General features: G+C 38.4%; 1 protein-coding gene across 1 annotated transcript; it reads right to left on the bottom strand.

The window, feature by feature from the left end:
* Nucleotides 1-2,862: 2,862 nt before the first annotated feature.
* Nucleotides 2,863-22,579, bottom strand: LOC145770842 (solute carrier family 2, facilitated glucose transporter member 8-like). Its single transcript, XM_082582577.1, has 11 exons — nt 22,516-22,579; nt 20,300-20,471; nt 18,634-18,750; nt 17,693-17,782; nt 10,252-10,351; nt 9,441-9,601; nt 8,524-8,712; nt 6,276-6,381; nt 5,607-5,777; nt 4,664-4,860; nt 2,863-4,152 (listed from the first exon to the last, which is right to left on the bottom strand). Exons 1-11 carry the CDS (start codon nt 22,575-22,577, stop codon nt 4,015-4,017), a joined length of 1,503 nt encoding a protein of 500 aa, XP_082438703.1. The 5' UTR covers nt 22,578-22,579; the 3' UTR covers nt 2,863-4,014.

Here is a 22,579-nt window from a genome sequence, read left to right on the forward strand (position 1 = left end):
CATTTTTATCGGCATAAAATATATACTGTATATAGGCTATATGACATTAAATAATTTTACACTAATAGGAAGCGTATACAATAATACATTGACACGACAGAATGTCACACACCAGCCATAACGCTGTGGACACTTGTCTAAATGTTGTAGCCTACTGTCAATTAAAATGACAATAAGCTATTGAGATTATGTCAGCTTCGGCAGATATTAAAATCTATGCGAGTATCACGACAACCAGTACCGACGATAAAAAGGCAACACAAACAAAATATTGCACAGTACATAACATATCATAAAAAAGTACTAATCACTTAAACATCTCAGCATGGAATAAGCTACTTGAGAAACTATTTTATACAGCGTTGATCACAACCTAGTTTGACAAGGGAAGATTTACTTGTAAATTTAAAAAATTTTCTCAGCACAGTTTTACACACTTTCAAAGGCTTTGAGCCACTGACGCAGGCCCGGTCACCAAGATTGACAAAGGAAGTTTCCACTTGTTGAAATGTGTTTGGTGAATGCAAGTTCTTTCATCCACTAAGTATTGCTCAATTTAGAGCTGTCGTTTCAATGCGTTGGTCAAGTACACAAAAGTTGAGCTATAATAATTTAAACTTCCGTGTCTTTACTCCAGGGGTAGCCTAGAATTTTTCTTCGACCAATATCAAGAAGCAAAAACAATTGTATGATTCGAGAAAAAATTCGATGGCGTATTGCAAAAACAATTGCTTGAAATCAGTGATGCGTTACCAAGTAATCTGCCTGCAAAGCCGATAAATGTAAATTCCAAAAGTAGCCGATGGCGCACGCATATACAATTCATTGCTATAACAAATAAACTATGTGAGTTGTTGAAATAAAATAACTACTGTACTTACCAAAAAATCTCTGGTAAAATTCTGCGTATGACAAGAGAACATCAAATTTATAATAACAAAAGGCAGCGTAGTCTCATCTTATCAGTCACTAGACTACTCTAGCAGTTGCTCCGATATGCTTGTGTGACAATGTCAACATGAAATCATATCTTCCGCTGATTTCATATCATGAAATCATATCTTTCATCACAAATTTTGTAAGAGCCATTAAAGCTTTGAAGCAGTCAACCAATCAGAAGAAAAAGTAGAATATCGTTTCAACCAATCAGAAGTTAGAGGTAGAACAGAGAAAAACGCAAACAGTTTTGATAGAAAGTAAATTACATGAGCGTTCCGCTGTAGCCAGCGTGGCCTAGAAGGCATAGGTGGGCAAAGTTACTTTCAAAAGTAACTGAGTTACAGTTACAGTTACTTGGCCAAAATAGTAACTGAGTTACCGTTACAGTTACCGATTTTAAAAAGTAACTAGTTACCGTTACTAGTTACTTTCAGTTACTTACAAATCTGAACATAAAATTACAAGTATGCGAAACTGCCAGGATTAAGTTCTGCAAGAAGCTTTCCCAGTCCGAGGATAAAGATTTAATCAATCAATGATGTGGTCTGCGGTCTGTTCCTCAGCACCACATTCACAGGAGGAGGAAGAGGCCATTTCCCATTGGTGCATGGTTGAGCGGAAAAGCCCGACGCCGCATGGAGACGGTTGAGGCACATCCATGCCTGTCTTGGTAGTGTCAGGTCGATGGAACGTGTGTCGGCGTCGGGGATGAACGAATAAAGTCTGGTGATGAACAAGTGCTGCAATGAAAACAATATTTTTACTGCAGCACTTGACGGAATGGGAGTGTTATGTTTTTAAAACAGTTTTTTCATCGGTCCAATTGTGAATCTGGATCCGCTTAACTTGTCCTCAGGGCTCCGCTTCCAAATACTCCTGTAACAGATTCAACGCGCATTGCTTTCTTTTCTTGGTTTTTTCGTAAAGTGGTGCAAAAAGTCCTCCGTGGCTCTACCTACCACCATCCACTTCAGTGTCGCTGCTACTCCCCTCTTCAGCAGAGCAGTTTGCTTCTACAATTGCTTGAAGCATGTTCTGTTTTATTTTGGTCTTCAATTCAGCAGTGTCGCCTAATGATCAGGCATTAAACACAGATAAGTCTAAATTGTGGGTGGAATGCAGTCGCAAGCTGAAAGTCGCTGTCCTCGAACCAATGACCAAATCTGGTTTGTATTGCTTCCACAAGAACGTCCACCAACGGCAAGCAAACAGCAATGCTGTTGCTGGTTTTAATGTCAGACAATCTTTTCAGAAGCATTGCAAGCGTTACACTAAATGCAATAAATTTCAACTTCTTGAAGGTAACTAACTAACTGACTATAAGCATCAACAAATTGCTTTTAATCGCTGGGTGTTTCTTGATGCTTATGGTCAGTTAGTTAGTTACCTTCAAGAAGTTGAAATTTACTGCGTTTTTATAAATATTTTCAGGTTCCTGATGAGGGCTTAAGTTAAACCGAAAACGTTTGACTGTTAAACTCATTTGTAAATACAGTATGTAAAATATATTATTATAATGCTCAACCCTGTTGTATTGTTGTGTCTTGCCTGTCTTTGGTAAATATTGATTAATCGCCAAAAACAATTAATTTAGCCAAATCAGTTATCAAAAATCGCCAAAAAAGAGCCAAATCATAAATATGAAGCTAAACGTCTTAAAATATCGCCAGATTTCTGGACTTTGGCGATAAATTCGCCAATATGGCAACCCTTCTCCACCAGACCACAAAACAAAATAGAACCGCGCATGCGCAGTGCTGCGCCGATACATCTGCGAGAAAAATGCATTATTGCGCAAAACGCAGCGAACACGCACTAAGCAAGACACAAACACGTGCAGAGAAATAAACGGCAATTAAAAACTGAAATTTCAATACAAAAGTAACTTGTAACTGTAACTGTTGAAAAAGTGCTAAAATAGGAACTAGTTACCGCGTTTCGTTACTTTTGGAAAATAGTAACGAAGTTACCGTTACAGTTACTCAAAAAGTAACTAGTTACTTTTGTAACTAGTTACTGCCCACCTCTGCTAGAAGGTTAGGGCTAGAGAATATATTCCGATGACGTGGGTTCGATTCCCATTCTTCATAAAACTTTTTTCTTCTCAGTTCAAAGCACGTATCAACTCTCTGGCTGAGTGCTAAAAAGGTCACAATTGGATGGTAGCCATGCACTTAAACATGTTCTGATTGGTTGACGATTTCATTGGGTCTTCTTACTGAGAATTGACAGGTTAAAATGGCTGCGCAAAGCTCATGAGCGATCAGTAGCGGTAAATATTTTTTAAAGGCATGTGCATGATCGCGAGTCGTATACAAAATACTGAGATGATTGCAACAGTTTCTACAAGGCAAAAGAACACAAGCATATAAAAATAGAGGGCATGAATTCCGCTTCACATAATCTTGCAGGTATGTGGGTTGCGTCCTTTAGTCCACACACAGTGTAAGCAATGTTGACGGAATTTGTGCACAATAGTAGCTACTGGTCTATTTGGTATACCAACCCCTTTTAGAACAAACATCTCTAGAGAAAATGTGTCACCTTAGCACCAACAGAAGAAACACACGTACACCAACATTTACACACAACCATGGCTGTGGAGTCGGACAAAAAATACACTATTCCAATTTCGGCTTCAGTGTTGCTGGATATTTTAAGGTTGCCAGATGTTTTTATCTGTTGTTGCAGTTTTTTTTTAGTTTAAGTTCACTTAAGTTGTGATCGAAATTGAAACGACGACTTTCACAAAAACTAACAAGACTAAACACTTCTATTTTCTGATAAAGTGCTAGAGCGCAATACAGAAAACAAAAAGGAATATTTTGATAAAAGAATGCAAACAAAACTCTTATCGTTCATCGTTTTGTATGAAGTCGAAGTTGTCCTTTTTTTAACAACTCCGACTCCGGACGTCAAAATCTCTCCGATACCACGACCCCGACTCCACAGCCCTGCACACAACAGAACAATTGATCTACAAACAATAGCTAGTCTACCAGCAATCATAATGGTTTTCCAACACAGACAATGGCATAACTGACAATTAACAATTCGACCATCTGTCGTCATCGTTCAACCCCCTCGAAAATAAGCTTCTATCTCCTCTAGGGACTTCCCCTTCGTCTCGGGCATGCAGATGGCGAAAAAGAGAATTGACAAAGCGCAGTTTGCCGCAAAGAACCAAAACGTACCTTGAGGTGTCATGGTTACCTGAAGAAGCAAATCAATTATTTGAAAACTTATCATTGTCATTGCCGTCCTTAACCCATGCAGTGTTGCCAATCCTCCCTCGTTTTAGTAAAACGGATATTGAAATATTTATGTTTTTATGTTGTCGGCTGAATGGCCGAGAAACGAAAATACTTGTGCAATAATTAATGAATCGTCAGTTCGATACCGCTCCGGAGCACGGGACTGTATCAATAAGTACATGACAGCAGCTGACTCTCGATGACTGCATGACCTTTGTTGCTTCCGATCATCTGTTGAATTGCATGTGGGATGCACAGTGTATTTATGCTGTCACAATGGGTGCAAAATGAAACACGATTATTGTTATTACTGTACACTGTTTACAACGGTTTACTCAAAATATTTTGTCCCCGATTAAATTTTATCCGTTCAAAGACAGTTTAAAATGAAGCGAAATTCTTCACAAGTGAAATTTCGAAACGAAATTAAAAAAGACGAGTCTACAAAAAACGATAGAATAATTTTTTACCATCATATCATTGAATTCCCGAGTTAGAATGAACACCAAAAACAAATTAAAACCAGTCGCCAACCCCGCTGCATTGCCTCTTGCCCGTACAGGTATTATCTCTCCTACAAGAAGCCATGCAATTGGCCCGATGCCGATGGAATAGGCGGCTATAAACACCACCATACTAATCAATGCCAACGATGTCAGGCCTGATACTAGAAAAAAAAAATTGATTGAATAAAAAGAATGAAATCATTCTAAGCTTATTTAGTATGTATTGTGATAGCGTACATAGAATTGCATGTTGTAGTGGAGCGTTAGAATAATAATGTGTTGAAATAATAATAGAATAATGTGTTAAGCTTATTACAAATCAAGGATTTAGTATCAAAGATAGTGTTAAGATATCTCTGACTTAATACAAATTGAGGTTTAGCTCAATGTATTGACGTTTACGATCTACTGCAATCAAGTCAAGTCGTTTACGTTAATAGCAACGTTAGAATTTTGATTTTTAAAAAACCTTCAGTCAACTTAAGTATTTATAGACACATCACAAAAAGAAATTTAGTGTACCGGTAACCTACCGGTACTGGTTTCTCTTGTCCCTTTGAGGACCATTAATTTTCCCGAAAAAAAAAAATTAGGTAAAATTTGTTGGTTTACACTTTATATGTCATACAAACAACAACAACAACTAGCCTACGCAAAGAAAAATATATATATATTGTTTTATTTGTTTTGAAGGATAGACATCTAATACTATGTTAGAGTATCAGCAGTGACAATTTTTTTAAAGTTAACTGCGGAGTAATCGGCTAAGTGCATGGGATGGGACACATATGTCCCAGCAGTTCTCAAAGGGTTGTATTTGGAGCCGCACCATAATAGTACGGTCCATCATCATTGTATTTGTATATTATGTAACATCTAGACTACATTATGACAACTCTGTTCTTACCGTGGTATGTGTTAGAAAGTCCAGTGATGGTCCCATTTGGCCCAATATCGAGCCCCATACTCATTTCGTCAACGTATGACGAATGGGCTGTTTGTAGTTGAAAGTATGCTCCAAAAGCAGTCAGGCTTAGCGTCATAAACACTGCTCCAACAATTAGAAGTATTTTTCTTCCTAAAAATTGGCAGTTTTGGTGACGATTTTTTTGTGGTATTAAATCTTCTCTGAATATTACAGTGGCATGTCACGAAGAATAACTTCTTTTTTTTTTCGAAAAGTAAAAGTTTACCGTAAATCAAGCACCAGAGCAAGCGAAACCACTTGGCCACTTAGCTGATCGAAAGGACCGGGTATAAGCGAAAACAAAGAGCATAGACAACCCTGATCTAAACCACCTGCTTGAAGATCAATTAATCAAGAAGCGATTAACTGGTGCAACTACATGCCAGCGACTTGAAATAGAATTTAAAGGACAGATTATGTTTGGGGTGACAACCACTGAACAGAAGGCAACATTCTTGGTTTGGGACATTTATAGTTGCTTTGTAACTTTTATAATTTGATTTAGCTTTGATTCTTAAACCAGTGATGATATTTTGCTAATTTCTAAACTTTATCATCTCAGAAGCTACTTGTAAATGTTGGTTTGAAAGCAAATAAATTCAAACAAACCTGTTCGGTCAATGATTAAACATGACACAAAAGTGAATAGTACTTGCGCCCCTGCGATTGAGAGCAAGGCCACGGTAAGTTGGGAATTGCTCGTGAAACCAGCTTCCTAAGAAAAACAACACAAAGTAGGATAAGCCATGCAAGCAATGTTTAGTTTTGTCATATTGATGTTAATCACTAGCCTTTCACAACTATATGAACCCCATGGGCCAGTTGGTTTCCAACACGTTTTTAAGGCGACCCATTTAAAAAAAATCAGTTCGGTGAAATCTTGCGACCCAAGCAAACTGTCGTAATATTTTACAAGCCATACAAGATTGCGTTGCAAACAAACAGCACCACAAAAGCAGTAACTTTTACCGCAAATAATATGTTTATCAAATCACTAATGAGATAGCTGTGCTCGTTTGCTGTCAGTGGGTTTTTGAAATCGAGGCGTTATTTTGCTTAGGCATAGCCACATGTCGGCTTCAACTTCCAGCCGGTTCGCAGTTTAGTTTTCAATACACACATGGCGCTAAATCCAGTCTAATAAAGCCAAGTTGTTGCAAATGGAATCTGTTTTTGAATCACTAAATTTGAAAACTGTGGGATACACTTTGTACATGGAAGCCCAAAAGTGGATGTTTGCAGAATCTTTGGGGTATTTATCTTTTAAGGACACATAAGAAATACGGTTTGTTGCTTCTGTCGTTCTGTCCATGAACTGTTCTGCAACAAGGATGGGAAGTTGAGGCAGATCTTTTCCAGCAAATGGATCAATTATCCAATCACTTTGGCTATTAGGTGGTAGAGATTCTCCAGAGTAGTGCACAAACTTTTTGGCAAGCTGTTCCATGTGTCCAATCATGGTTTGCTTAATATCAACTTCCTTGCCACAAATATATTGCGTCAGCTGAGGAAACATATTGTAGCCTACTCATCTCTGGTGACTGGTGACATAACTTTTCCAGAGAATGAGTTTTTTTTTTGTGGTAAGCAGAAACTTTTGCGGTGTGATCAATCACCGTAAAAAATCATTACTTTGCATGTAGATAAATTTAGGGAATTCAGAGAGTCAAATCTATCGGCAAGGTAAGCAACTTTTGCGTTAAAATCTTCTTGCAAAAACTTTTCAGGTAATCCCACACAGTTCTGTTGCCTCAGGAAGATAGCAATCTCCTCCCACAAATCACAAACTCGCTTCAGGACCCGACCTTGTGACAACCATCGCACTTCAGTGTGCAGCAGCAATGCTTGATAACCAGAATCCATGTCAGTGCACAAATACGAAATCAAACGCTGATTTAGTGGCCTTGCTTTGATGAAGTTTACACACTTCACAACATCATTCAAAATTTCGTGCAGTTCTTGAGACAGTTTTTTGCATCAAGGGCCTCTCTGTGGAGAAAGCAATGAGTCCATACAGCACTTGGGGCTTTGACTTACCACACCAGATTATGTGTGACCAGTGCTGTTATCGAAGATATACGGCGGTATACGCAGTATACTCGCTGCTTTTTCGAGCAACTATAGTATACCCTTTGGTTTTCCAAAGAGAGTGCCTATGCTATCCTTACTGATTCTTGACAACTAAGCTACTAGATCCCAAATTTGTAAAGAGGATAAAGATGTAGATTCCTCTCGACAGGCTGTTTGGAATGTATTTATAGAAAAATAAACAATTTTATACTTCTTGTCCAATTTTGATGTTGATAATTCATGTTATGGTAGAATAAAGATTTGTATTTTGCAAATTGTTTATTATTTATCATTTTAGCAAATTTGGCAGTATACCCTGTGCTACGAATACAGCAATGTGTGTGACCCAACGTGTGGAAAACTTTGTCATGGTTTGTCCTACATAATGTTCGTGACATATAGTGCACGTTGCAATGTATCCCGTAATTTTGGCAAGTTAATTTAGGTTTGAGACTGAAATTTTTGTTAAAACGAAAACTGTTAAAAGTTCTTGCACTCCGAACATGCTACGAACCTTTCCAATGTCTCGACATGAAACGCTTCATGACTTGTGTTTATATTTTCCAGTTTTGTGATCGATTTCTTAACGTTTTACATTTTTTATTGATATTTTTTCGCCTAAGATACAATATGCCTGAAAAACAAGCGACCCAAAAAAAAAATCAGGCGACCCAACTTTCGGTCGCGACCCATGCGTTGGGAACCACAGCATAGGCAATGAGTAACACCAACAATAATGGCTTTTCTTTTCCACTGTGACAACACAATGTACAGTTTTATGACTTACAATAAAAAGCGTTTTGGCATAGAACATGACACAATTGATTCCACTCAGCTGTTGGAAGTACATGGCTGCTAGGGAAAGGAGAGTTGGAGTCCTTAATCCTTTTTCTTTAATTATTTCTAGCCACCCAGCGGATTTCACTTCTTCGCTTAAACTTTCTTCCAGAATTTGGAATTCATCAGCAATGTTGGCCTAGGAGAGAAATAATTTTAATAAATATAAAATAGACCTGGGCCTAATCATCATCAGTCGTTATCTCTGCCTGCGGCAGATTGCGCATCAACATGGGTTATTTGCTTCCAAGAGTGGCGATTTTGAGCCAACACGCCCAGTGTCTTCAAGTTGAGTCCGGGCCTAATACTGTAAAATAATTTGTGAATAAACTTTTTTTGCAACAGGGCTAATAAAACCTTACTCTGGTGTTTTGAATTTATTTACAAAATCTTCAAAATGACTTTATAGAGCTGTCTAGTAGGGGAAGGGCTAATCAGTTGATATACTTTTCAAATTCAGTATTTTATTATTAAAAATGCACAGAGAATACTTCATTTATTTAGTGTTTGTATACTTCAGTCAATAATGCCCGAAAAGGATGCAATCACAAAAATAATTTTGGAAAAGCATTCTCACGGGAATAGCTTCCTCCTATTACAAACATTATTACACATAGCCTATGGGTGCTACGCAACATATATTTTATAACTTGAATCGGTAAAGAATATCAATTAAAAAAATTTTTTCATATCTCAAAAATGTGATGAGCAAAAATTAACACAAAATTCAGAGTCAGCGCCCCCAAATGACCCTAAACTCATTAGAAAAAAACTCCATGCAGGAAAAATAGTGTTGACCAGTGTAATTGAGAACAGTTCCTGCACTGCAGTAAGGAATTGAAGTCACAACAAGCGAAGTCGTTTTACGTTTTTTCCACGTAATCTTTGAAGAGCTTGTTTTGCTTCTGTGTAATTCTTTTGCATCATCAGGAACCTTGGAGTCTCCGGGATGAGAAAGGAAGAAGCAAAGAGGATAATGGGAGCAATTGTTGCAGCAGCTGCTAACCACCTCCAAGATACCGCGGTTCCTGTTGTTCAAGTAAAATAAAGAGAACACTTAAAAAATTATACCAAAAAAAACAATTTTCTTGATTTGGCGCATAATACAAGTTTGTCAACCATGAACCAGCTTCAATCTGACAACAATAAATGGCTTGCACAAATTTGAAATATAAGAAAGCTTATATCTCTTGTTGATGCTGCTACAAGCGGTGATGATGATTAATGGTGTCAAGTTTGTTTAGATTGTTGTTTAATGGTACATATAGGCTGCATAGCGGAGTGGTGAGAGCCCTGGAACGGCAATCGAAAGGGCGCCGGTTCGACACCGCTCAATAGCATGCGGCTGTGTCTTTGTTAAGACACTTAAAGGCATGTCTGAAGGTGCACACGAAGATTGGCTTCCTTGCCTTCCCGTCTACTTAATCTAAATCTTCAACCACCTGGTGTAAGCCTGGATACGACAAACAAAACAATGGTATATAGAATTTTGCACCATCTGCAGCCACTGCTTTGTGATGTGTTCATTTAAACTTATCAAACATTGTCACAAAAAGAAAAACACTAAACCATACTTTCCATAGACAATATAAAGCCGGTGGCACAGACAATAGCGGCAAGGAGAAAAAGTTGCTCTCGAGAAGACAAACCGAATTCAGATGATGAATATTGTACTTACCAATTCCATATATAATCAATATCCCAGTCACAATACTCAGTTGTGTCCCTGAACCCAACATTCCACGAAGTTTCGCAGTGGATACCTCTCCGACGTAAACCTATCCAATGCATTAAGCATATGATATCACAATAGAGAACAAAGTTAAAAAGATATACGGTATGCATCGCTATGCGACCTTACTAAAGAATGATAAAGTTTTGGTAGAGAGTTTGTTTTGTTGAACCATAGAGAAATAAAACAGATTAACCCGCTAAGGTTACTCTGTTTTATCCCTCTATGCTTTCTAAAGAAACAGGGTGATGAGGGGCAACTGAATCCAAAAAATTATTACTACTCCCTAAACCCAATGAAGCTTTTAACCTTTTTTCTTGCAGACTTTGGATATCTAAATAGGTTGAAGCAGTCATATTTCAGCAAACAGGCCTTTCTCATATCCATAGGGGAATTATGCCTCCAATGAGACCAGTTTTAGTGACCAAATGTCAATTCTGTTAATACATTTGCATCGTTTACGATAAAGCATTTGCTTTGTAACGTATTTGGATAATTTAAACATGTGTTAGTGTTACTTCAAACTAACAATCACAGTTTATTTACCAGCTCTTCTTTAATGTTTTCCGATGACTACCCATGTAGCTAAGATAGGGCAAAAGTTTTCAAGCAAATAATTTTTTGATAATATAAATTATTGTTTAAGTTGGTTGACAGGTTCTTTACTTGTACTGAAATATTCCTTTTATTGAAATGCAACGCGACTGGTACGGTAATCAACGCATTGACTCAGAGCAAACCATTTGTAATTAGATCACCTGCTGATAGCATATGGGTATGCGACGTAATTGTAATAGACGCAATTGATTGCACCATCCTGCAATCGTAATCGATTTCATGAGAAAAAATAAACCTACTGTACAATCATAATCACAAGATAATCGAGTTGAATGTTGCTCATGATAGCTCGAAGCTGCAGGATTTCGTCTGACTCTCTTCAGGAGCTATTGTCAGAAAAAAAATAAACATAAAAGTGGCGAAGTATTTACAGTAAAAGAAAAACGAAATGTGAATCTGCTAATCAGAATAATTGAAAATTAACGAAGAAATTTAAAGGCATAAACGAATTCCTTTTGACGGCATCAGATTGGATCAAGAGTTTTTATAAAGATTGCTTCCAGCTTGAAGGCACGAATCAACAGGCTTGTCCATGGGACATTTTTTTCTGTCCCATCCCATCCCATAGCAATTCATGCCTGTCCCGTCCCATCCCATCCCATGGGATTCCCATCAAAATACAATTCAATAAATGTTATTAAATTTATGGAAATTTAAGTCTAATGTGTACTAGATAGGACTAAATGTACAAAAAGAGATAAAACGACAAAATTTATTGACTTTGTTAACTTTAAAGTTCAGAAACGTTGTCTATCTATGACAATTCATTATCATTGGCACTCATATTCCGAGTCACTGTGCTCATTCAGTAAATTTTCAATTTCCTGCTCTTCCACTTCAACTGCTTCTGATAGTGATGATTTAGTTAGTTCGGATAGTTTCTCAACCATTTTCTTGTTACAAGCAAATCTGCTATACACAGAGTTTATAACAACAGCAGGTAACATCCGCTTTCGTAACTTACTCAACAACAATCCTGCTGCACTAAATAAGCGCTCTACCGCTAGTCAGGTTCGTTATGTAATTTCGTTCAAAATTTTTGGAGATTAGCAAACCTATACATTTTCGGAAAGCTTAGACCATGAGGAATCCGAAAAACGTTGATTACATTTGCAGAGATGTTCCCATGGCCGTCATTTTGAATTTTCAAAATGGCCGCAGCAAAATATAGATTTTGATATATCTTGGCTCCTAATAAACTTAGAAACTTTATCAAACATGCTAATTCTATGTTTTAAGGGTCAAGAAATGTATTAGAAGCATACCTACTTACCAAACGTTAACCACTTTGCAATTATCCGCCATATTGGTTTTCAAAACTGCCGCCGAAGTTATATTTCGTTACATTACTACTTATATTATATATACAGTGTTACGTCGTATTTGTCCGCCCACAAAAAAGTATTTGTCCGTAATTAAGTATAAAAAATGAAAATAATGAAATAAAAAAGTATTGACTCGTCTTTGTTGTCCACCTACTGGAAAGGCACCACACATGGAACAATCACTGCAGTGTATCAGAAAGCAAATGTTCCAGAAGAACTAGTCGCACCAAAGCTCGAACTTACTGCAGCTAAGAACTTATCAATCCTTCCATATCATGTGCCCATTAAGCCATGTGCCAAGCCCAAACCAGAACTTGACAACAGAGCGCGGAGGTTTGAGGCCAACACAACAGGTGTTGCTCAGTCATAGGAACTGACCCAGTTAGGGTGGGTTACAGCATCTACTTTGTCCAGGGCAAGAGAAAATGATAAACAAAGCAAGATCCCCGGATGGGCAGGATACAAGTCACTCATCTCATCTTGCCAACCACTCACTCACGTTGGTGCACTGCCTCTGCTACCTGAAGTTGCTCACGAGTGGCCTACTATGCTGACTGTGATTCTACAAGTATCCCAGCTGAAGACGTTTGTCGTTGGTCAGGGGTACCCAACTGTGATAACCTTCGACATGGCCCTCTACGAAAATGCAACGCAGTTGCTAGACGCACCGGTCGACCTGAAAAGAGAAATTGTTTCCAGATTGTGTGAGCTGCATGCTGTGATGGCTGCACTAAGAGCTCTCGGAACTTCCATAGAGAACTCTGGGATTGATGATGCCTGGATAGAAGCCGATGTGTATGGATCTGCAACCACAAGAAAAATTCTCAAGTGTGCGCATTGTAAGAGAACTCTTTGTGCACACATCCACACTTACATAGCTTTGTATGAACTGGCCTCAGTTATTCACAAAGAAGCCACATCTGAAGATTATCTGCTCAAGATCAGCAGATAAGGTACAGGAGGCATGTACATCGTCATCTGATAACAGAAACAGTGGTCCTGAATCCATCTCGACTGCTCATGACCATCTGGAACGAATCCTCATAGATGAAGATGTGATGCAGCAATCGAAAGCATGGGAAACGGAAAAGTCCTCTAATGCGATGTTCAATTGTTCAAGTCAATGATGAACTATGTTCACCGTGTGGAAACGATCTTATTCTTTGTCGAGGCATCCCGGAATGCAGATCCCAATCTACATTTGCAAGCTGGTGAGGAACTGAATAAGTCCTAGATCGGAAAAATTACAAGCGTCTTTGGTCACCGTATATTGCAGATATGCATGACCTGAAGATCAACCACCCAGAGACTTGGTGGGAACTTCAAGAAGGCAATGTATCTGTTACCAAGGGTGAGATCCTATTTGTGTCCATTGGTGCAGATCGTGCATGCGAGTAGTTCAGCAAGATGATGAAAGTCCGCTCTGGACTAATTGGCATTTCTAACAACACCAATGCCCGGCAACGGTTTTTCCTGGCTGCACCAATGATGCCGCGCCTCTCAGATAAGCTCAAAGAGCAGTTTGGAGACACTTCTTCCAAAAAAAATTCACCCTGAAGTACAACCAGCCATTGTCAGGAAAGAGCATGAAGCTGTTGACAAGATAAAAGCTACACGGAAATCCAATCGCAGTTGAAGGTGATGAGTTGTATAACTTCATCACACACGCATGTGTTCCACAAGAAAATGTCAAACAGATCCAGACCGTCGATGAGCAGGGACAACAGAGTAGCCTATGTTGCAGAACGCATTAATGGTTATGTCAGCTTATAGGCACCAGTTAAGAAGCAGAACAACCCCATGCACATGTCAAGAAACAAGAAGTAAACAGTCAAGGTTCGTGACCAGTCGATCGATCTGAAAGAAACGAAAGATCTCTACGGGCGCTTCATGGTCCTATCCAAATCAAGCCGAGGCATTGACCAGAAGAAGGCTATCGATAACTAGTATGAGTTCACCCTCACACCAAGAGCACTATTCGTTCCAGATGGATCAGTTCTACCATGCACTGATAAATCAAAGCTCATCCATTGCCTGCAGCATCTGGTTGAAACTGATGGAACAGAGCAGAGAGTTGACACTGCTAATACAGAACTGTTATCATCGGGACCGCACATGAGTCAGAAATTGCCATTGTCAATAGCATGGTGGTTGTTCAGAAGATGACAAAGAATACGGGGCCATCACGACAGTCAAAGATCTTAGCCAACACTTCAATGACAAGCTCATGACGTTGACAGCAGACTTTGACGAGATTATTCTGGTGTTCGACACGTACAAGTCTGACTCTTTGAAACAGAAAACTAGAGCAAGACGACGAAAAGACAAAGATTCCGTCTAATACCATATCATGGATGACACCAGAATCAAGCACATTCCACTGAGTAGGTTCCTGTCCCGACCAAACGAAAGCAGATTTGACAGAGCATCTTGCTGAAGAAGTAATCGAGTGGGCTGCGTAGTGGAGTGGTGTGAACGTCTGCACGACGTTCGAAAGGACGTGGGTTCGACACCGCTCAAGAGCACGCGGCTGTGTCTCGGCAAAGACACTTAATGGCAGCCAAAATAAGGGGAGCAGCTGACTCGAAGATTATATGTCACTTCGCTGCTTCCTGTAGTCTGTTGTATCTCATCTGTGATCGCAGTGTACTGTATGTTATCGCAATGGGCGCAAATAAAAAAACTATTATTATTAATCGGATACAACTAGCGTTCTCCAAAACTGGTGATAACTTCAGCGTCAGGCCACACCGGAAGCAATCGGAACATCACGTTGGAAGTGAACAATCACGAAGAAGCCTTGATGATCTTGCCTTGACACCTTGATGATCTGCCTCGCAGCATCAGCATCACAGCGGAGTCCTGGTGGGCAGTTAGTCTTCCTTAGTCTGGACACAGACGTTCTTGTCCTTGCTGTTGCAAACTACGACCAACTCTGCAAACACTCGTCCATTTCCATGCTATCAGGTACACTGGTGATCGCACCAATATGGAGAGCTCTAGGACAAGAGAAGGCGAAAGCAGTACCCGTATTCCATGCTTTCAGTACTTGAAGGCAGGAATTGAAACAATCAGTGCACTAATGCAATTACCTGAGGACAGCACACTATCTCAGACTGTGAAAGAAATGCTGGCCAGCTTTGAATGCACGATGTGGCCTACTGCCCGAAAGGTGTCCACAAAAACAACATTCCAGAACTGAGATGGCACCTGTTTTGCAAGAACTTGGCGGAGAATCAAAACTTGCCTCCAACATTGGTGCATTAGAGGAGCACGTTGAACGCGTGCGAGTTCAGAGTCGTGTCTGGTGCCAAGCCACTGTCATGTGACAACAGCTCCTTGATCCACTTCGGCATGGCTACCATCAGCATGAAAGTGGGATTTCACCTATCACCACAAAGATTCTACCTGCACCACAAGCCACTATCCAGCTTGACCGATGCCAATGCAAAACCAACTGGTCAACCCAGAGATGTTCGCGTCGAAGGAACAACTTTACCTGCAACGACTTGTGCCTGTGTGGGACAGACTGCGAAAATGACGTTGATTGTAATGCTGGAAATAAGACTCAGGACAGCTGTTGGACAATTGAATTGTTTTTTTGTTTGTCCAAAATATGACAGTGGCGTGCAGGCTTGCTTCTAATGAATTTCTTAGTCAACATAACTTAGCAATAGCATGTTATTGTTGAATGAAGTTTATATTTCAACTAGTAAGTATTAATGTAACGAAATATAATTCTTGTGCCATTTTGAAAAGCAATATGGCGGATAATTGCAAAGTGGTTAACGCTAAGTATTAGCTTCTAATGGATTTCTTGACCCTTAAAACATAGAATTAGCATGTTTGATAAAGTTTCTAAGTTTATTAGGAGCCGAGATATATCAAAATCTATATTTTGCTGCGGCCATTTTGAAAATTCAAAATGGTGGCCATGCGGACATCTCTGCAAATGTAATCAACGTTTTTCGGATTCCTCATGGTCTAAGCTTTCCGAAAATGTATAGGTTTGCTAATCTCCAAAAATTTTGAACGAAATTCCTTTTTTTGACATAGTGAACCTGACTACGCTGCCGATGACACTGGTATGGCCAACACAATTTTCGCACCAGCTTTTAGCAGTGGAAACCTGTGTTCATTTTTCCAATAATCTAATGGTTGTGAACTTGGTTGCCGTAATTTTTGAAATGTGTTGACTTCCTTCTCAATGCAATTGCTCATTATAGGGGTACCAAATTTAAGTGCTTTGTTTGGTGGAGGAACAAAAAGTAAGTCAAAATCACTTGTTGGATTTTGTTCTACAGTTCCTGCTACTTCACATACATCAGATGATTCAGATGAAAGATTTAAATCCTTTATGAATGAAATCACAGTTGCAACAACAGACTTAGAAAAAGCGATCCAGCTATTGGCCCATTTATTGATGTCTACATTCCTTTTCTTCTGAGTAACTGACTTGACCATGTCTTCTATTTTGGCTGAAATGTCAACTCCAGTAAGGAATGCAGCACTAACTGCCAAAGAACTGCCGCAATATGGCCAAAGTTTTTCTTCAATAATACTGTGAAAGTTCTGACAATACTTCTTTACCATGCTGCTGGACGTTTCTTTGTTTCGGAATCAAACAACATGTCCTGAAAATAATTAGAAAAGGAAACAATACAACAAGAAATAAACCAAATCTTGCTTGCAAAACTGCAAATGACAAAAGCATATCTAGTGACTCTGCAATTGAACAACATCTGCAGGATAACGAAAAACATGCTTTGAACTTTATGCTAAAATATTTCCAATTTTGGCTAAAGGCCGTTCCTCGTTTCACCTCGCAGCACTAGAAGCAATCTTTATACAAACTCTGGAATTCAATTTTATATGCCGACAAAAACAATTCGCTTGTGCCTTAAAACTTCTTCGTTAATTTTTAATTATTCTAATTAGCCAAATTTACAATTTATTTTTCTACTATGAATACTTCACTACTTTTAGGCTTATTTTATTCTGACAATACACCAGCTCAGTGGCCGAGTAGCTTCGCCTTCGGCTCTATAGTGCTGGTAGATCTGGGATCAGTTCCACATCGGGTCAAACCGAAGATTTTAACAACGGCACGATAGTGTTCTATTTTGCATAATGCAGTGAGGATAATTCGGGTAATAATGTGATGACATCGTAAACCTGATCCAAAATTAAACATGAGCCCTGTTTATAAAAGACCTTAGCTGTTAGAGCAACAATAAATAAAACCATAATATTATATTATCATTCTGACGATAGCTCTTGAAGAGAGCCAGATGAAAACATGTAGCCTCGAACTACGTGCAACACTCTACCCGCAATTTTTAGGTTTGTGCCACTAATCAACTCCATAGATATTCCGTAAATGAAGACATTGTCTTTGTAACCGCATTAGTGCACTACCAGCACATTGCAATGTCATATCATACCGGAACAATTAGGGATGATATTCCGACTCCGAATCCAGTAATAATCCTTCCCACATACAGCATCCAAACGTGGTTTGCAAGGGCAATGAACTATAAAGCAGCGAAAAGGTTTAATTTCTTTCCTTAGCGTTAAGAACTGCACACACTTTGATTTGAACTTTAAATTTTTAACCATAAACAGTAACACATCACTAAGGAACGACTTGCTTTGCGTTGAATAAATGGTATCCTAATTCAAACTACCGTAGTACTAAAAAATACGTTACAGTAAAAAAGCTACTTTCAATCGTATATGCCAGGGGTCACCAAACTACAGCCCGCGGGACGGAACCGGCCCGCGAACTGATTTCATCCGGCCAGCCACGTGCTGCGGATATAACAGCTGCACTACAACTGTTGAGGAAAAAAGTTACCAAGCTTTTTGTAAAAGACTGACATTGCTGTTTATCATTACGCCACCACAAATGGGGACAGCCTAGGCCAAATTTGGAAAAATGTAATGTTTTCTCAAGAGCACGATGCCCTGTAGTGTATCACAGAAGGGGATAACTTTTCCAGCAAGCTTTCGATTTTCATCACAACTTTGCTATTCCACCGCTGACTTTGTTATTTATTGTGCTCAATTCAAGTCATTGTAGACTCTACGTCTACATAGTTGTATATCTTTTCGCAATTTGCATCCGGCCGCAGCTGTTAATCTCGCAGCAATTCGGCCCTCAGAAAAAAAATTTTGGTGACCCCTGGTATATGCGGTACAGTTCATCGTTTTTCTTCTACTGTGTAAGAAGCACATCGTAAAAGGGCAACACAAAAACTCAAAAATATGTAAATAATTGTAATGTTTTTTTGTTTTGTTTTTTCATTTTACTTGTCATAACTAGGGATGGTAAGTCATAACATGTGAAGGTAACGTTCAGAAGACAACATTCCATTCAACTCACAGCCAGTCCAATGACATAAGGGACTGCCGATATGATTGACGTTCGCTTTCGACCAATAGCCTGCATGATGAACCCAGCTATGACTCCGCCCACCATCCCACCGAGCGTGACAAGTGCCTGGAAAAAAACAGAAGAAATAAATGCAGCAAAGCTCAGTGTTCTGTAAACTAATGACGCTGTGTCTTCACAAATAACCCAAACGTATGGATAAACTAGAAAACAAGCCAGTAAGAAAATTCTGTTTATAATTTATTCATAAAAGAAGTGCCCTATAATGGCCATAATAGACAATTGTTTGCCGGCAAAGCCTTCTATCTCTTACAGTCTTTAAATCAATAGCCAAGTAGGCTACTTTGCTTGCCGTATTGCGCTTTATTTGTGCAATTATCTTGTCTTGTGCTGCCTCGGTCTTGCGTAGCTAATCTGCTTGGACAATTCTTCTCTGAACAATGGATATTTTCTTGTTTTAAATACTTGACCTTCTGTGCTGTGTAATTTTTCGGTTATCATTTCGTATGTGAGCAAGGTAAAGCAGTTCTTAAACGTTCAGATTAGACTAAACGTTTGTTGCTATAATGCATGTTTCTTTAGCATTTCTTATTTAAGGTTTGAAAAAGGCTAGATGCATAGCCGAAAACGTTTGTTGTTTGTTTTTATAATGCTAAACGCTGTGCTGTTGCTCAGTCGTGTCTGTTCAACGTGAGATCTGCTGGCGAAAATAACTTTAAGTTGATATTTGACAAAGAACTTTGCAAGTATCTCCTTCCAATGTGGAACAAGTTATTGAGTTAAGTTACTTGGATAAATAGCGGTTTCATTTTTAATTTCAGTTGTTTCTTTTCCTAACTTATCAGTAAGGCGAAAAATATTACTTGCTATAACACACTAGGGGTCTGATAAAAAGTACAGTAAAAGCATCGCAAAGCAAACGTTAGAGCGTGCTCAAGACCGAAATGATTTACTAAATCACCTACAAAAATTTGGCACGGTCGCAACAACACTGATGAGACCAGACTAATGATCAACACAACTCGGTCAGTTGCTGTAAACGTTAGCTACACTCCGCTGCTAAGAAACATGTAAGATTACTGTAAAATGCACCAACAGCAGATTACCTAAGCGACCGATTAAGCCAATCAAATTGGTTAATCAAGGATCAGTCTGCGCTACGTTCCTTGGTAAACCTGGAATTAGGATTCCAATCAGCAGATCACGGTTGATGCATGAAGATAAAAGGTTAATCCGAGGATTAATATGCCTAATAGGAAGATTTTCTTAATTAGTGAATGATCTACTGTTCGTGGTTCCAACCCTTAATTCAGCGATTTTCAACCCTTTTTTGAGCCACGAAATACTTTATTCATTAAAAGAATCTTGGGCAAGACCTAGCAAAATTTTATAATAATGAAGTGAAATAAATAACATAACAATTTGTTCACTTTTAGTTTTTCTCAGTGCAATGTCTATAGGCCTGTTTGAATGAGCACAAAGTTGGTATTAGAGCAGGAATTGCAGAAAGACAAACTCTTGTAATTTTGATTTTTCATTTGTGTTCCATGGAACACTATACAAAATAATATATTTCCTGCGGAACACCTGACCACCTTTCACGGAATAGTAGTGTTTCGAGAAACATCGCTTGAAAATCGCTGCTTAATCAACTTACCCCAAACCACGACGCTTGTGAAGGGAGAAGATGTATCGCATTTTCAGAGGTATCTTTTTGTATGTCTGGAATCAATGGAGACGATAGTCCGAGCATTGTTCCTACTGATATAGAGCCAAGAAAAACCACCAGTGAAGACGCGTACATGCAGATGTTGCTTCCACCATTTCCACTGCAAGCGTCATTGGAACATTTAAAAGATCGCAATGAATAGTGAGATTATCAGTTACCGCAGTGGCAACTCATTGAATAATAACTGTACTAGTACAAACAGCCAAAGTATAATTCAGTTTTAGCAAGATTAAACCAATGGCTGTACCACATGCAAGGATGTAAAGTAGTGTAACCTGTATAGAGCGTTAATAATTTTTCTTCTAATTTTCTCAACAAAACTCTGTTGTTTGTAAGGATAAATACATTACACATATGACCACCTCAGTGGCAGAGTACTTTCAACTCTGATGCTGGTAGATCTGATTTCAAATCCAGATCAGGTCATATCAACTAGTTCAAAACAGTAGGGGAAGGTGAAGTAAGATGAGCACCGTTTTGCTCAAGTCAATTGTGCAAAAAAAATGATTTGTTTTGGAAAATTTTAAAAATGTGGTATTGAAGCAGTAGTTGATCAGCCAACATACTAACTTTATGCAATGCTGTCGTGTCACAGCCAAGCACAACACAAAAGTCAGGCACAGTATTTGCTATGATGCAATATTGTTTCTACAATAGTCAAACTATGATGCAATATTGATTTTATGGACATTTAATTTTTAGCAATGCTACTAGAATTATACTACCGTACCTCACCTTTCTCGTAACATTGCTACTATTACTCAACGAAATATCCTAGAAACTTAAAAGACGTGTAAAACTATCCTGCAAAACTTCTTTGAACGCAACACGTCCGAACTTTGCAACCCAGCGCGCGAAAAGACTTTTGATATTGCTGGAGCTCTTGGCATTTATGACGTATATTCTAGCAGTGTTTCCACTTTTTGGTCATTTTGAAAAAATAAAAAATAAATGAAACATTGGACTTTGGGCCTTGCCAGCGCCCTTGAAAAAAAATTTTTTTCGGTAATTTTTTTAAAAATGTATTCTTGAGTGTTCAGTTTACGCATTTTAATGCTTAATTCCAGTTTGAAAATTTCATTGAATATGCCTTTAAGCTTGTCTTGATTATTCAGAGGTAAACGATGAAAGTGTACCCCTTTCACGTTTCTTCCGTTACTACAACCGGGAGCCATACAAAAAAAACATCTCAACGCGTAAAACTCAAGTATAAAATTGTTCTTTGTATATGTAGCCCACTTGTTTATTGTTTATTTGTATGCAAACTAGTGGTTCTGAATTCTGCCTGAACAACCAACTACGTCATCAAAGATTTTGACCAATCAGAATCCTTTAAATCAATATCCCTTTTATTAGATGTTTGGGCTAATGACAAACCCAAAAAAAATTTTATTGTTACAAATCGCTTTTTCTCATAAAGATCTATGAATACAAAAGCTATATATTTTCGTTGCAGTGCACCTTTAAAACATTGTTTTTTCATCTAATATGAAACTAAAAAAACACAAATTCAACAGTTTAAACATTATGTAAGGATTGTAAGCTAAGGCTATTTCGTTTAGGGTAAGTTGAGCAACTTCTCCAAAATATTTCAAGTAACATTGCACACTTTACCCAACATGATTTTCCGAACAAAATTACAAATATTTAAAAAACTACAAGACAAACTAATCTGAACTTTTGATTTAATCCTCACCTTTTATATCTACCAACACAAAAAAAAAATTTGATTTACAAAGTATAACAATAAAATTATTCAGTTTTTGACTACAACAAAAAGTTAGAATTTTCGAGATAAACAGTATAATTGCGTGCCAATGTAAAATGCGATTCTCGCTGGACATAACAAATACATTGACTGAAGTGGCTTAATAGGTGATATATTTCGGATAAAGAAAAAATATATTCCGCGCAATCGTTTTTTCCAAAACAGAAGTTGCTCATTTTACCCCATTCCACACTTTACCACAGTCTCTCCTACCCGATTGTGTTTTTTCTTGCGTAAAGTCAACGCTGGATGATAATGGGTTTGCACATTTAACGAAGCAAATTAAAAAAAGTACAATAGTTGTAAGGTCTTACCAGTTGTAGAACAACAAAAAATACAACCTTATATTTAATATCATAATACACAAGAAACGTACTTTTGACTTTCATCTTGCTTAGGACCAACTAACGGTTTCATTTCAATGTTCTTTGTCTTCATGA

Source organism: Aplidium turbinatum, chromosome 5 (assembly GCF_918807975.1).
Source record: "Aplidium turbinatum chromosome 5, kaAplTurb1.1, whole genome shotgun sequence".
NCBI lineage: Eukaryota > Metazoa > Chordata > Ascidiacea > Aplousobranchia > Polyclinidae > Aplidium > Aplidium turbinatum.

Bases quoted from the DNA above. Each gene is read 5' to 3' on its own strand.
- LOC145770842 (XM_082582577.1), bottom strand. From the start codon at position 22,577: ATGAAGACAAAGAACATTGAAATGAAACCGTTAGTTGGTCCTAAGCAA. The intron at 6,382-8,523 runs GTAAGTCATAAA...TGTTTTTCTTAG, and splicing joins ATGCCAAAACGCTTTTTATT to GAAGCTGGTTTCACGAGCAA. The intron at 5,778-6,275 runs GTTTGTTTGAAT...GCCAATTTTTAG, and splicing joins TTTAATCATTGACCGAACAG to GAAGAAAAATACTTCTAATT.